The sequence below is a fragment of the Crocodylus porosus genome, unplaced genomic scaffold, assembly GCF_001723895.1.
Source record: "Crocodylus porosus isolate Cpor-Errol unplaced genomic scaffold, CroPor_comp1, whole genome shotgun sequence".
Classification (NCBI taxonomy): Eukaryota; Metazoa; Chordata; order Crocodylia; family Crocodylidae; genus Crocodylus; species Crocodylus porosus.
In genome coordinates, this window is record NW_017728921.1 from 2,919,512 (window position 1) to 2,934,182 (window position 14,671).

Below are 14,671 nucleotides of genomic sequence, written 5' to 3' on the forward strand. Positions count from 1 at the left end.
TTCACTTTTCCAGTTACAAGGAGAGATCAAGACTGCTTTCATTTCTACAAAAGAATATCATGCCTTTGGTTGTCTGAATTTTATAATTGGTGATTCAAAGGATAACATCCAGCTGATAATTGGGGTAGATATATTCACTATAGTATCAGGTTTTTACTTAGAGAAACCACTTAAGTGGTTACTTTTAAGAATGTGTATAGCCCACTGACTTCAAGGGAACTGATCGAAGAGTTAAAATGATCCACATACTGAAGTACCTTGTTGTTTGGACTTAGAGTGGTTCCACAGAATATAGTTTCTATGAGGTTAATCCCAAACCTATTGAATACCACGTAGATTTTTTTGGAGGTCAGTGTGCTTTGATGTGGGCATTCCGTCTTTGGATGCGAAGCCGATGTTTGTTGCATGGTTTTGGAAGAACCAAAAATGTCCTTAAGACAAGAGTATTTTTTTTTTTTTTATGTTGAGATTAGTCTGTTCTTGAAAACAGGTATCTTGATGTTTGAAATGTAATTATTCTAAATAAAAAGACTGTGTACATGATCCACCAGACTTGCAACTTTCCCAAAGCCTTTATATATTAAAGGTCAATTAGTGAGACAAATGTTTCAGATACCACAGTTTCTAACATACATTTTGCTTTTACTTTTATTAATAGGGCAAAGGTAATTATGTACTCTCCAGATGGGAGGTAGACACCACTAAAAGGCTGGTTTCTGTTCAGAGTTTTGCTGATTCAAGCATAATTAAAGGTAAAACTATGTATTTGTTTGGCAAAATATAATCCTAAGATTGTAGGAACTTAAATAAAAACGTTTCATGATACTAAATATACTGCCTGACCCAAGTTTATGCTTCAAAGCTGTTAAGATTTTCAGACAGCCTTTTTGTCATAAAAAATAGCAAGATATATAGTCTACAACTGGTTCTCCACTTTTTCTGTCTTTAACTTGATTTCAAATATTTATGTTTAGTTGGGAAATGAGCAGGTGATTTTTTTTTTGTCCAGTTATGTCATTTTTCTCCTTACAGACTTGATCTATTCAGTGCCAAGCACTCCAGCTTGATCCAGTAAAGCACTTAATTTTATGCATGTAAATATTTTAATTGAAATCAAAAGATTAACAGGCTTATGCAGATGGGCAATGTTAAGCACATGCTTATGTGCGTTCAGGATAAATGGAATTGTGCAAGTAGTATGACTGGTTTATGGTGTCTTTTAAAAATTCCAAACAGTTTTAATGGGGTTTCTATAAAATAATTGCTATTCAAACACATTATCCATAGAAAAGTATTTCAATGTGTATAGAATGATCATTTGTTTGCTTTTTCTAGATGCAACACAATTCCAAGTTCTAGACAACTTATTGTTTGTCTTGGATAACGAGGCAAGTATCATTTCATTGAGTTTGTTTGTTTTTTTGTTTGTTTGTTTGTTTTAAATTACTTTTACAATGACTTAGGAATTCTATTTAGTAAAATTATTTTTAAAAGAATTGTTTTTTTTTAACAAGATAAAAAAGGTGCCCCTCCTTGATCTTAAGCTCTTTAGAAATACTTTTAGATACAGAACATGTACGTACTGTGCTATAAATACACAGGTTTTGTTTGTCAGCCAGTCAAAAAAAAAAAGTCTTAATTTTGGCAGGAAAATATGAAATGAGTAGATGAAATGTTTTTGTTCTCTTCTAGAACATTTTGAGCATGTGGGATGTTTATTCTCTTACGTTGATTTGGGATTGGCCTTCAATTCATATTAAAGAATTTCTTCTAACTACAGAATCAGATTCTTCCTCAGTCACGCGGTAAATGAAGAATTATAGTATCACTTTTTGACATGATAAAGTGGGGAGGGGTCTGTCAGCACTGGAACAGTTCAACACTCATAGAGCTAGCTCCCAGTGGCATTGCCTTCTAGGAAGGACTAACACTCCATATAGCTTGTTCAGGGTCTGGAAAGCATCAGGAAACTTGAAGACTGAACGGTGTCTTAAAACATGTTTTATTTGGTCTCTCCTTGTATTCCAGTGAGTCTTTTCAGGGTCCAGAACTAAAATTCAAGTCTAAGCATCCTAAGCAATGGTCCACTGATAAGAATTGTTACGCCTTCTTCTTGGTGACTTTCCTTCTCTTTCTTTTCATTGATATTAAGAAGTTCAGATCTCTTCCCCAGGGTAGAAACATCATTTTGGCAGGATTCCTATTCTTCTGAATAAAGGGCTAAAAAGTTGCTCTCAAGACTAAGATTATATTAATACTAGAATTTATGTTGTATGTTCACCAGGTAGATAAATGGTATCTTCATTATGAAGATGGAGAAACAGGCAGCGATTAGATGAATTGGTTAAAACTACAGGAATTGATGACAGGGCGGAGATCTGAGATGCAAGAATTCTGGGTCTTACTCTAGACTAGTGCTAGTCTTTCAAATTCGCTGTTGTGTACAGTGAGAAACATTACAAGTTTGGAAATGTCACTCTTATCCTGTGCACGCAACAATGTTGTTTTAAAACCATATATTGTGGGACTTAACCTATCAACATTTTCATAGAAGACCTAAGTTGTTTTTTTTTGTTCTGTTATCTTTTTCAACAAAAGGATACTGAAATCTTTAAACTTGAACGCTTCATAATCTGAAATAAGATTCATGCAAGTATTTTGGCTTTTTTTTCCCCTTCTCTTTAGACAAGGGATTGCTGACCTTAAACTAATAACTTTGACAATACCTGATAACAAACAGGTACGATTTTTCTGTATTTTCTGTCTTGTCTTGTTTTTTCATTGCTGCGTAATCAAAATACGTCTGACTATGTATAGCCAAACTCTACTTCTAGTAGAATTCTTACTCAAAAGAAATCCCAGGTGGTATAAAAGGCAACAGTACCAGTGTTTGTTTGTTTTTTTGCTTTCCATTAATTGCTTACTTGGAACAGTCATTGGGAAAAGAATGTCGTGTTGAACTTGTTAGACAGTCATTTAAAACAGTATTATAAATGTATGTGGCATGTGCGAAACAGTATTCTAAACCAGCAGATTCTTAACTTTCTCAAGTTGTTTGCATGGGAGTTTTGGGCTCAAAGTCCTGAAGAGATTCTTTAATTAGAGAACTGGAGTGTCTGTAGAGACCATCTAAAAAGAGTCCTGCAGATGATATTGTAGGGGTCTGTGCATTTCAGAAGGCAGCACTGTGTTCTTATGATTTACATTTTTCCCCTGTTTTTATAGAAGAGAAACCTCCTGGTTTTTTCACTGCCTGCAATGCACCTGCTCTATTCTTTGGAAGTATCTGAAGTTTCTTCACTTGTTCAAAGTGGGATCAGTACAGTATGTTTATTCGTTTGAATTGTTTTTATTATAAATTAAAGGCAAGTGTGCTGTGTCTATGCCATACCTATTACAGATAGGTATGGGACTGACAATTTTTTTTATTATGTCAGTGCCGTACTTTAGACCCTGAGAATTTTTATTATACAATATGTGATCATTCAAGTAATGCATGAACACAAAGGGGCCAAACTGCGCATTTGGCTGAAATGGCCACGTTTCATTGGTTTGGATAGCAATGGTTCTGTCTCAGACAGGGGGTTGCACTTGGGGACCTCTTGAGGTCCCTCCCTTCCAGCCCTACTTTTCTATGATTCTATAAACTCCTAGCCTGAGGGTATATTTAATAAGGCTAAAGAGAGAGACTTGTTTTGAAATTAGCAACTACTTCATTAACTTGTAGGTTGTGCACTTGTCCAATTTTGTTTATTTTTTCCAAATTCTAATTTCTAATTTTTGTCTTGTAGGATATTATATACTTTTTGGAAGGAATTCCTGAAAATCGCCAGAAGTAAGTAATATTTTATGTTTAATTAGATTGCTTTTACATGAAAAATATGTGAGATCCTATATATGAACCAATTATAATATTAAAAATTCAACCATCCCTTTCAGGTCCCCTGAAGGCTCAGTGTCTGTTGTAGTAATGAGAAGTTTAACAGAAGCCTTGCCAGAAAACAGGTATGTATTTTTCTTTTCTTTCTTTGAAATTTTGCTTTAAATTTATGTAATTTACATAACATTGAGGTACCATGTTACATAGTAGAAGTAAATGTTATACTTTATTTCATTCCTTAGATTAAGTCGCTTACTCCATAAGCACAAGTTTACTGAAGCTGAGAATTTTGCTATTCAGTTTGGACTGGATGTTGAAGTAAGTGGCTCCTACTTGCCAATAAAAGTGCAGTTAAACTTGTGAACAAAGTTTCTGCCTCCTGATGCTTTTTTCCTAGGATATAAAACATTCACCTCTTTATGTTACTCTTTAAAATCAAAGGCAGATTTTAAGATGACTCAGGTATGTGACAGAAGTGTACTTTCTTCTGAAATAAATGACTATCGTTGTGGGCAGAGGTAAGTCTTGTGTTCAAAATAAAAAAACTGATGGCATTCAAACATGTATAGTTCTGCAAGCCAAAAATAGACTTTGTTAACTAGGTGCTTGGAACTTCTACTGTGATGAAAGTTCACTTTAGCACACTTAACCCGGAAGTACTATTGTGATCTGACAGAGGGCTTTCGGATCTAGGAAGAGATTACCTGTTTAAAGCCGAAGTATGCTAGATTTCAGTGTTTGTCGTCTTCTTTTTTTAAACAGCTTGTTTACAAAGTAAAAGCAAGCACTTTTTTGGAGAGGCTGGCTTCAGCTTCCATTGCGAGTTGTGGTCAAACAGTCTGGCTAGATCTTGTGAGTGAAGCTAAAGAAAATCTGCAACAAATACAGGTACATGATGTATTTGTTGAACATTTCACACTCTCTCTCTGCCTGCTCTCCCTCCCCCCTTTCTTTCATTGAGATACAAAGGATCCTAATTTAATTGTAAATTGCTTCTTCAATCAAACAGGATAACCAGTTTGTTGTAGAGTACTGCATAAATGCACCGTGGCCAACGTATGAAACAACTCAGGAAATGTTAAACTATGCAAAATTCAGAGTAAGTTGAATTAATTTGATCGGTTTGCTCATACCAGCACATTCCTATTGCATTTTTCTCATGTAATGTGAATGATTGTCATACTATAAATGTTCCAGTACTGTTTTGAAGGAGTACCATTGGGCTAAACAAAAAGATGCACAAACTAAGGGCTAAGTGAAAGGGAAAGATGCTGTGGTGGTTACTTCATCTGGGTTAAAGGAGCAGGAAAATATTTTAACTAATGCTTCCTTGACATAATAGATTTGTGACTCATGAAAATCACTTCTGTCTAGAGATGTGGTGCATTAGTAGGTTCTCTGACTGCTTGTACTCAAGTTTTATAGTGAGGCTTTCTGCTTTGTTGCATAGGAGAAAGAGAAGAGCTTCCTTTTCATGTAGATTAGATTTAGTCTTGGGTAGAAAGATCTGACACCTTCCTTTTTATTTAGCAATTCCAAGACTAAAATCTGAAAACTTGTTTTATTTTCTTCATGTTTCATAACTTCCTACCATACTTAAAAGAACATGGCTGATATAATATGGATATACTCCCATAGATGCAGTATGCTTGCAGAAAGCTCATGGAAAGATTGAGAACTGTACCTTTTCAAAATACTATATTCATATAAGCTTTTATGATACTGTGCACATTATGGTGTATTCTGCATCAACTGTTTTGCTAACTATTGTCTCCATTTCAGGTCTTTAAGAGAGATGATAAAATTATTGGTTCCTCATCTGATGAGGCTCCAGGATCCATAATAACGGAGGTAGAATAAGTACAAACTCCACAGATTTTTAAGCATTGATTAACTTAACAATTCTGATGTGCATTATTTCCATTTTTTATAAAATTGCCTAAGTTTTTTTTTTAAATTGAAAATATAGGTATTGTCAAGATCTAGAAACTGGCACTTTCCATAGTAAATGCTTTCTGTTGCTACAGAAATAAGTGATATATATATATTTTTTTTTAAATCTGTTTCATAGACTTATCTCTCTCTTTCTTTAAATCATCAAAAAAAAAAAACAAAAAAACTTAAACTATAACTTTTTTTTTTTTACTCCAGCCTTTTAGTATATAGGAGATTTGGACCACTTGAAATGGGATGAACAGCAAACCTTTTTAAAGTTTTGAATTTTTGGACTTGCTTTTAGTTTAAACAAGCCAATTTGTAATCTAGTTTTTAGATTTCAGAAACCTTGTCTACCTAGCACTTTACATAGGTTAGTCTTAAACATTTCTAATATGGAATATCTAGAGGATCCTCTTAATCTAAAATAACTCTTGTCTCCATATAGGTACTGAGAGCTCAAGCCAGGCTAACTACTTTCTATGGAGCCTTTGGCCCAGAGAAATTCAGGTTTGCACTCTTAAATTTGTATGTAAATATAGTTTTAATGAGTAGCTCTTCCTGGAAGAAATGCATGTTTATCCAGTTAAGAGTTTTGGAGTTTAAAGAAGCTCTACATGCCTTGTTATCAGGGAGAGTCAACAAATGAACTCTTTTTTCCAAGTCTTCAGTACCATTTATACATATTAGGGCAATAACCTATGTGAATATGGAGGTTTTTTCTCTTAGAGGTTTCTAGTGGTTCCGCTTCATACATAGTAGTGATTATATATAAAAAAAAAAAAAAGTAGTGGAGAGGTGCGCAAGGAGAATGAGGAGCCTACCGATTTTTTTTCTGTTACAGATGTTCTATTTTACAGAAACTTAGGTGTGTGTTGGATGAGTTTCATGGACGAGATTTAGTTTCCAAAGCCTGTAATTATTTCTCCCACTATCCATTTGCTCCTATAAAACTTGCTCTCCCTGTGCATGCATGCTTTTCCTCATACAGTAGTAAAAATGCTAATTGGTACTTCTCATTTACAATCCTAGTGGCATTGCTTGGACTGAATTCCTGAATAATGAAGACCTTTTTAAGAATGTCCTTTATCAGCTAGAAGAGGGCAGTCTACCTTGTGCACAATACCTTTGGCTTAGACATCAGGTAAGAGGCCTCAGTTTACAATCCCTGCTGTTCAAGACCTGTGATCAGACACCTCTTTGAATAGAGGGTTTGTGGTAGAATTAGGCTGATCGTCTCTTATTTGCATACTGAACTTATTACTGGTTTGAAAGAATGGCTTCATTTTGTAACATAATTTATACTTCTTTGTGGGTACAGAAGAATCTTGGGTACTTTGAAGATTCTGTCATATTTGTCACCCTGATGTGCACTTTCTCAGATGAATCTTTTAAGTGTTTTTGCATGTTTGACTGATTTCTTGCAAATACCTTCTCAGGTATAAGGCATCCAAAATAGTGACCAAGCTATTACATTTACTGCCTTAGAGTCATTACTTTTTACATTTTGAAAGCAGTGAACCACTCCTGTATCCCCAGAAGTGATAGCATCAGGAATATGATCTATAACGATAGTGTAGAACAGATTTAATTTAGGTCTTGTTTAATTTAATAAGTCTTCCCCACTTTACCCTCCACCCAGTCACCACAGCTACTTTTCAGCTTGTATCTGAATTGGTGAGCGGTTCTGCTTTTATATAGGTATTCTGTAGCCCAGTACTATAACATGCAATTGTTTTGTGTTTATGTTGTAGGCAGAGTTTGAAAGCAGCTTTGATGAGAAAACATTGGTGAACATGCTTAATACAATCCGTACCACTGTTCCTCCAAAAGAACTCTCTCTGTGGTTTAAAAATGTTGTGATTCCTTTTGTTAGAAGAGTTGTGCCAAATGGAGAGGTAAGAATATTAAGACACACTCTTTTTCTCTCTCTCTCCATTGTATGCATTACAAAAGCTAGTCATTTCACTTCTGTATTAATGCATGTTTCACTTTATATAAGATTTCTGTAATGTGTTGTTTTTTTATTTCAGAAAACATTGGCAAAATGGTTGGAACAAGCTGCTCGTAATCTTGAATTAACTGATAAGGTAAAATAGTTGCTGTTCAAAAACCTTGGTTAGCTTTTATTTCTCTAACCATGATATGCTTTCACTAATGTTTCTAATATTTTTGAACAGGCAAATTGGCCCGAAAATGGACTTAACATGGCAGAGGTGTTTTTTACAAGTAAAAGTCCAGATGAACTGGGACTAGCCTCCTCCTGCCACTGGATTCCTTCAGTAAGTACTATGGTTAATTGGTAATATATTGATGACTGATATTTACAATTTTTTTTTTTTTTTTACAGAGCTCTTGGCCTACATAATCTTTATTATTAAGATTATAGTAGATTATATTTTAAAATGATATATTAACATAATAGCAGTTAAAGCACAATAATAAAATATATGTTTTGGGAGAAGAGACATTTTTCAGCGAAGGTGAGAAATTAGGCTCTAGACCTTCTTTTCCTTTTTTTTTAAGCTGTGTTAATTAACAAGTGATACGTTTGTCCCGAAAGCATTTCTGAAAGTGGAAGCTCCTGCCTTAAGGGAAAAATTGTTTATAATTTGTCAACAGATTCCCTACAAATATTCTTTTTTCCCCCTGTGCCCCTAGCCCAGCTCTTTTGGTCCTCCTTTTTTTTTCTTTCTATGAGCAACTTATGTATCTGCTATGACTCAGCTTTCCTAAACAGCAGCACAAATTTATGAAATTCTTGATAATTTCATTGCTGCCAGTTGGGTTTTGAATTACAACAGTGAAACAAGCCAGTCCACTTTTAACTTGCTGCTGTCTGGCAAAAATCTGAACAGTCTCAAAGGCAATGAAAATGCCTCCATATAGGATCAGAAGAACAATGCTGGCTTGGTTTATTCTTGGTTCTTTTTCAGAAGTAGGGTCTATAAAGTTGTTAGGTTAGGGGTTTTGTTGCTATTTTTCTTTTTTCAATGATATCTCAAATTGTCTTGAACCAGTCTAGCCACATGAAACATGAGTAAATGTAGCTTATCATCGTTGATATCCTATGGGGAGTAGCATCTATAGCTAGGGGTACAGAGGAAACGAGCAGTAAAGTTAATAGCAGGCTGCTTCTCATATAAAAATTGATACTATGGACACTCCTAGTAGAACGAACTTTTTCCAGGTCTACTGTCTTCAACCCACTGAATCCTACATACTAAGTGCTCAGTAAAGTAGATGAGTTTTCTTTCCTGCATCTAACTTTCAGTCTGTGGCTTTGATTTTTTTTCATGCGCCTTGTGGCTATAGCAGTTCAGCAAAAGCTCTGATTCATATAACCTGCAAATTCTAGAAAATTATATACAAAGGTTGTTTAAAAAATCCTTCACTTTTGACATGCATTACAGAAGTGTGGTGGCTGTGAAGAGGTGTATCGGTTAAAGAAGCTGGTGCTCGATTTACAAGAGCTGGTAAATCTCTACAGAAAGTATAGCTGCAGGCTGGCACTCAGTGATTTTGAAAAGGTAATACTACAAGCATTTAAAAATTAATAATTGAGCACTGAGTGTTCAGTCTGTACATCATAAGCGCTCAGGCAAGAGACCTGAGCACTGTTGAGCATGGGATTGGGAGTCAAGAACCACTTGGTGTAATAGCTGCTGCTCTAGCACCAAACATTGAGCTTCGAGTGAATGGGTTAATCTTCCTCTGTCTTTCCTGTGTGTAAAAAGGGATAAGAATTTTAAACATCCTTTGTGGTTATGAAATCTTAATGATACAAATGTTCTGTATAATAGGAGGCGGCATGGTTCCTGACCCTAGTACTTTCTGATATAGAACATGGATTGTTATCCAATAAAAGTTTACAGTGACAAAGAAATCCAGAAGTAATAGCTCAGCACTGAAGGATTTTGCAGAAGCATGTAGGTGTTTAGGCCTGAACTCTTTCCATTTGGTATTGGGTTATGCCTTTACAGAAATTAGAAAATACTGTATATTGTGCTTTGCAAAATATTTTAACATTTCTGTAACTACTTTTCTGTTGCCTAGGAGAATGCAAGCACAATAGTGTTTCGCATGTTTGATAAAATTTTGGCACCTGAGCTTGTTCCGTCCATGCTGAAGAAGTTTATAAAACCATACATCCAAGAACATAATCTACAAGAGGATGAACTTTTCTTGCAGTATATAAAGGTATCTACATTTTTTAATTATTTTTGAAGGGAAAGAATTTGAGTAGGAAAGAATTTTAAGTAATTTATTTCCTAATTACTTAGGGCCAACTTTGACATCCCTGTTCTTGTGAGTAATCTTACTGGGTGTCTACACATGTCTAGCAATTAGGCCAGTGTAGACTAATGTACTGTGCCATCAGATAGTCCCATTGGGCATAAGTACTATCCAATGGCAGAGTAAATCACTGCACTTAAACGCATGTATAGACAGTGATGTTCAGATTAGTTTACTCCAGATTGCACCGGAGTTTATTCAGTTGCATTAACTGCACGTGCCCATGGAGTTGGATGTTACTGTTTGAGTAGTAAGATACTTGGTACAAGTAAGCCTGGCAAAAGCTGGCCCTTTAGTATAAAATAAAATAAATTTTTAAAGCTGTTTATTTAAATCATGAGCTAATCCTTCCAGGACTCCTTATTTATATATATTTAATGTGTTGTTGTTTTTAAATCAAAATATTCAGGATTTGTTAGAACGTTGTTGTACACGATCCACATCGGTGTTTGAAACTGCGTGGGAGGCAAAGGCAATAGCTGTCATAGGCTGTATATCTGACACAGATGTAAGTTTGTTGGATAACTGAATGGCTTTTGCACAGTCTGTCTCGTTATGAATGGGAAAAATTGTATCATGAAGAAGGCATGGGTCAGATGCTATTCCGTCTTTCAGTCTGTCTTAGCAGTTTCCTTCTGTGCAGTGAACGTTGCCTGGTCTGATAGCATTTTTGTATTTCTGTTACATGTAGCTGTTCTGTTTTCTGTCTTCTCTTAGTAGGTAGTTAGGAAAATATCCTTCCTCGAGGTGCTGAGCATTGTCATTCTCCCACTATTTCAAGGGGGATCACTAGATTGGGACAGCAGTGCCATTTGGAGAGTGTGGTAATGTGGTATGTCTCTATCAGTGAGCTACCTGAGTCTCTTTAGCCTTGCAGTTCATAAATTTATCTTTTGGAAGCATTGTGTCACTAAAGTTGCTCATTATTTTAAGTACCTTTTTAAAAGTACTTGTTGGATTCTCTGAGAAGTACAGCAATAGTTTAAATGCTATATTAAGGAAAATAAAGTGTTTAAATGTATAAGTGGTTAACTTCTGCTTTCAAGAACTTCATAAAACATGGTAGGAAATCATGTGTGACTTCCGTATCTTGTTGAACAATGGAAGAAATTGGGGTATGCATCTTTAAAGGCTTAGCATACCTGCCGAAATCAGTGGGAGTTTGGCATATGCAATTTTAGCCCCTAATTATTCTGGCAGATAACTCTTCTGGGAGAAACATGCAATGTGAAAATGAATGTGTGAGTGAATGAGTGGAGTTTGGGGAGAGAGAATTTTTCTACATGTAAGATGAATAATAGGTAAACAATACCTGAAAGTAATAGTGTTTAATTTTTCATATGAGTGCAAATCCTTTTGCAGCTGAAATTTGACGCAGTGTTGCAGATAATGCATGGTGCTGTGGTACCTTGGAGTGCAGCAGTGGAGCAACTGGTAAAGCAGCATTTAGAAATGAAACACAGCAAGTAAGATTGCTTTCCTTATATTCCATGTGTCCTATTTTTATTTGTTCTTTTGCTTTGAATGACTGAATTGTAGCTTGATGTGACAAATTTTCCTCATGTTTGTTGTTGCTTATTTATATATAGAGTGAAGTTATTGCAGGAGAGTTACAAACTGATGGAAATGAAGAAGCTTTTGCGTGCCTATGGAATAAGGGATGCCAATCTTCTAAAAGACAAACAGATGATAATGGTAAGTGGCCAGTGGCTGCTTCTGTTCTAGATTTTTACTTTGTTTCTATGACTTATATTTTTAAATACCAATTCCTAAGCCAGTCTTTGAGCATTTTGATATGTTAGGGGCCAGATATTCAAAGGCTCCTGGTACCAAGATGATCCCATTGCTTTTAGTGGTTTCTAAAATTGCCAGCACATTTTATAGGAAAACCCATGTCTGTTTTCTCATTTCAGAGGCTGGCGAGATACATTCTTAAACAAGATACTCCTACTTGTTTAGAAGATGCTTTGAAAATTGTAGCAGCCTGTATGTTGCCAAGTGTGGAAGTCTATATTCTGAGGATGGTGGATCTGATTGATAAAGACAGGGTATAAAAATATTCAGTTATGTGATTTGATATTCTCCAAGACTTTTTTCCAAAGGGGTATTGTTTCAAAAGCTGCATACACCCTTGCACAGACTGCAGTATTTTTTACGTGCAAACTACACGTTTCTAGTAGTGATGCGCAGCTGTCATGATGTATGGTATTAAAAAGATTGTATTTATAGCTTAAGATACAACTAAGTTGATTTATCCTTTCTAGGCTATAAACTAACACTTCCATCACAGGAAGTAGTGCATGCTTGAGAAACTACCATGTTCTGCCACGGTGTAAAACCTTGCAAATGCTGATTCATTAAATGTGCGAAAGGGTGAAAAATAGTTTTCACCTGTGTGGACAGGCTTGGGATGAAGCCTTTTCTTGAAGTATGCCAGATGTTTTTGAGTGAGCTTTACTATTGTAACTTCTGAATGTGCTTGACCACCTCACTGCCAACCAAAAAAAAAAAGACTTTCTGGGTGGGAGATATTGCCATATTTGGCACCTAATGTCAGTAGTGTAGCTAGGGGTGGGTGACCTGAACACCAGCCCAGCTGCTACTGCTGCCCCTACTGCCTAGGGTGTAGAACCTGGTTGTTATGCCTCTGTCTGATGTCAAAACCTGTATGTTTCTGTCATTACAGAGAGGCTCTAAGAAGAGAGGATATTGCAAAGCATTTCTCTTTGAGGGAAGGGTATTGAGCTTCTCTCCTGGCATAGTTGTCATGCATAGAGACTGACAGACAGACATATGGGCACATGTGCATGTGTGCACACACTGCAACTGTCCCTAGCAATGCAGTTTCTTTTGTAGAATTTAAATTAACTTATAAAATGCAGCTTAAAAAGTCTCAGTCTTGGGCTACCCTTGCCAACATAGTACCAAAGTAAAGAAATGTAACTGACAGAACTGGTGAGACTAGTCCATCAACCAGACTGTAAACAGCAAATATTAATTCTCAACAGTTTTTACTATGCTTTATTTCTGCAGGGAGAAGAATCTCTGAACTTACTAAAATCTCTCCCTGTTGCTGAAGCTGAGGAAATTGCAGAAAGATTGACTATATGGGCAAGACTGACATTACAGAAGGAACCAAATAATTCTGAAGAGGTACTTAACCAATTTAACTTCATAAAATGCATGTACTGACTGTTCCAAACACTGAAGTCTATATACATATTGAAAAGAGTAGTGGTTTGAAGAATTTCTAAAACCTCATAAACAGTTCAGATATTTAAAAATTGGTGCTTTTTTGCTTTATTTATCTAGCCATCCATGTATGAAAAAGCAGATAACATGATGTAAAACTTCTTTATCTGAAATCATTGCTATACTTTATAAAGGCACATTTTATTTTGGTGGAGACTTACACAAATGACTTCCACTAGTGCATTAGGATTGTTTTTGGTTTTTGGGAGATTTTTAATCCTTACTTCAGCCAGTTAGAAATTCTACATATTATCTATAATAATCAGTATTATCTGACTGTTGGACAAAGTTAACTAATTCTGCTGCCATCGCTATTAGATTACTCTTAGCTGTAAACTTCCAATTCATCAAAGGCTAAATAAAATTAACTTTTCCTTTTTTCAGCGCAAAGCACAAATGTGTATAACAAAGTCACTTGTGGATGTTCTTAAATTCCTTCTCAGCATTCAGAAAGGTAAGTTGTAATCTGTTTTTTATATTTTACCCAATAAGTAGCTTAGTAAGGAACATATTTCTATCTTACAGAAAATCCTCTGAAGGACGAGTGTGAAATGAACTTGAAAATGTTTGAAACACTTGCCAGTCTGCAGGTAAATATTTTTAAGTTTTAAGAATCTACTTTTTACCTTGATGTTGCACTCAGTAATATTATTAAACAACATGAATCCTACTAAAATATATTTGCAGTTAACATTGTTTGTATTAAACTAAAAGTGCTTAATGACCAGGATGAGAGAGAAATTACTTGATTGATCCATAGATTTTGTTTATGTTATACTTTAAAAACAAATTTTACATTCTTATTTAGGGAGAAAGAAGGGTGAATACAATGATTATTAGATTTTAATATAATTTTTAAAATATGTTGTCATAAATTAATCATAACTATGTTCTGTCTTACAATTGGGATAATCTACTAAAATCACTTGAAAATATTGCTTAAATTAACTCTAAAATTTTAGTGACAAAGTGTTGCTTTTTAATTATATATGGAATCTGGTAAAAACATGCTTCAATTTTGAAATTTTTGCCGCTTTATAACTATCACAGTTCGTGTACAACCTTTTAATTATGCTATTTTGTGTTTTTACAATTAAATTAATCCTAGCATTTTGGTTTTTTTCCTAACATAGATAGATACTGTCAGTCTGTATATTACAGAAAAGTATTTGCCTGAATAATTTTGGTTTGAGTTTAGCTGGCTTCTGTGGAGAATATTTTAAATAATATTCGAATTTCAGGTATTTTGTTTACATAAATATTTATAGATGGTGGTAGTTTTCCAGATTCAATATAGATGCTATATAT

At 35.0% G+C, this 14,671-nt stretch overlaps 1 protein-coding gene across 1 annotated transcript in view; it reads left to right on the plus strand.

The window, feature by feature from the left end:
• Positions 1 to 14,671, plus strand: part of KNTC1 (kinetochore associated 1) — a 43,756-nt gene that overhangs the window by 4,504 nt on the left and 24,581 nt on the right. Inside the window, exons 7-32 of the mRNA XM_019538770.1 lie at positions 14 to 124; positions 659 to 752; positions 1,336 to 1,388; positions 1,693 to 1,805; positions 2,686 to 2,740; positions 3,226 to 3,324; positions 3,792 to 3,835; positions 3,940 to 4,005; positions 4,123 to 4,198; positions 4,643 to 4,768; positions 4,890 to 4,979; positions 5,663 to 5,731; positions 6,264 to 6,325; positions 6,848 to 6,959; positions 7,570 to 7,713; positions 7,849 to 7,905; positions 7,996 to 8,097; positions 9,229 to 9,345; positions 9,872 to 10,015; positions 10,521 to 10,619; positions 11,474 to 11,577; positions 11,701 to 11,806; positions 12,025 to 12,159; positions 13,145 to 13,264; positions 13,748 to 13,817; positions 13,889 to 13,953. Coding sequence (XP_019394315.1) covers positions 14 to 124; positions 659 to 752; positions 1,336 to 1,388; positions 1,693 to 1,805; positions 2,686 to 2,740; positions 3,226 to 3,324; positions 3,792 to 3,835; positions 3,940 to 4,005; positions 4,123 to 4,198; positions 4,643 to 4,768; positions 4,890 to 4,979; positions 5,663 to 5,731; positions 6,264 to 6,325; positions 6,848 to 6,959; positions 7,570 to 7,713; positions 7,849 to 7,905; positions 7,996 to 8,097; positions 9,229 to 9,345; positions 9,872 to 10,015; positions 10,521 to 10,619; positions 11,474 to 11,577; positions 11,701 to 11,806; positions 12,025 to 12,159; positions 13,145 to 13,264; positions 13,748 to 13,817; positions 13,889 to 13,953 — 2,433 coding nt within the window. The remainder of the gene's footprint in view (positions 1 to 13; positions 125 to 658; positions 753 to 1,335; positions 1,389 to 1,692; positions 1,806 to 2,685; positions 2,741 to 3,225; positions 3,325 to 3,791; positions 3,836 to 3,939; positions 4,006 to 4,122; positions 4,199 to 4,642; positions 4,769 to 4,889; positions 4,980 to 5,662; positions 5,732 to 6,263; positions 6,326 to 6,847; positions 6,960 to 7,569; positions 7,714 to 7,848; positions 7,906 to 7,995; positions 8,098 to 9,228; positions 9,346 to 9,871; positions 10,016 to 10,520; positions 10,620 to 11,473; positions 11,578 to 11,700; positions 11,807 to 12,024; positions 12,160 to 13,144; positions 13,265 to 13,747; positions 13,818 to 13,888; positions 13,954 to 14,671) is intronic.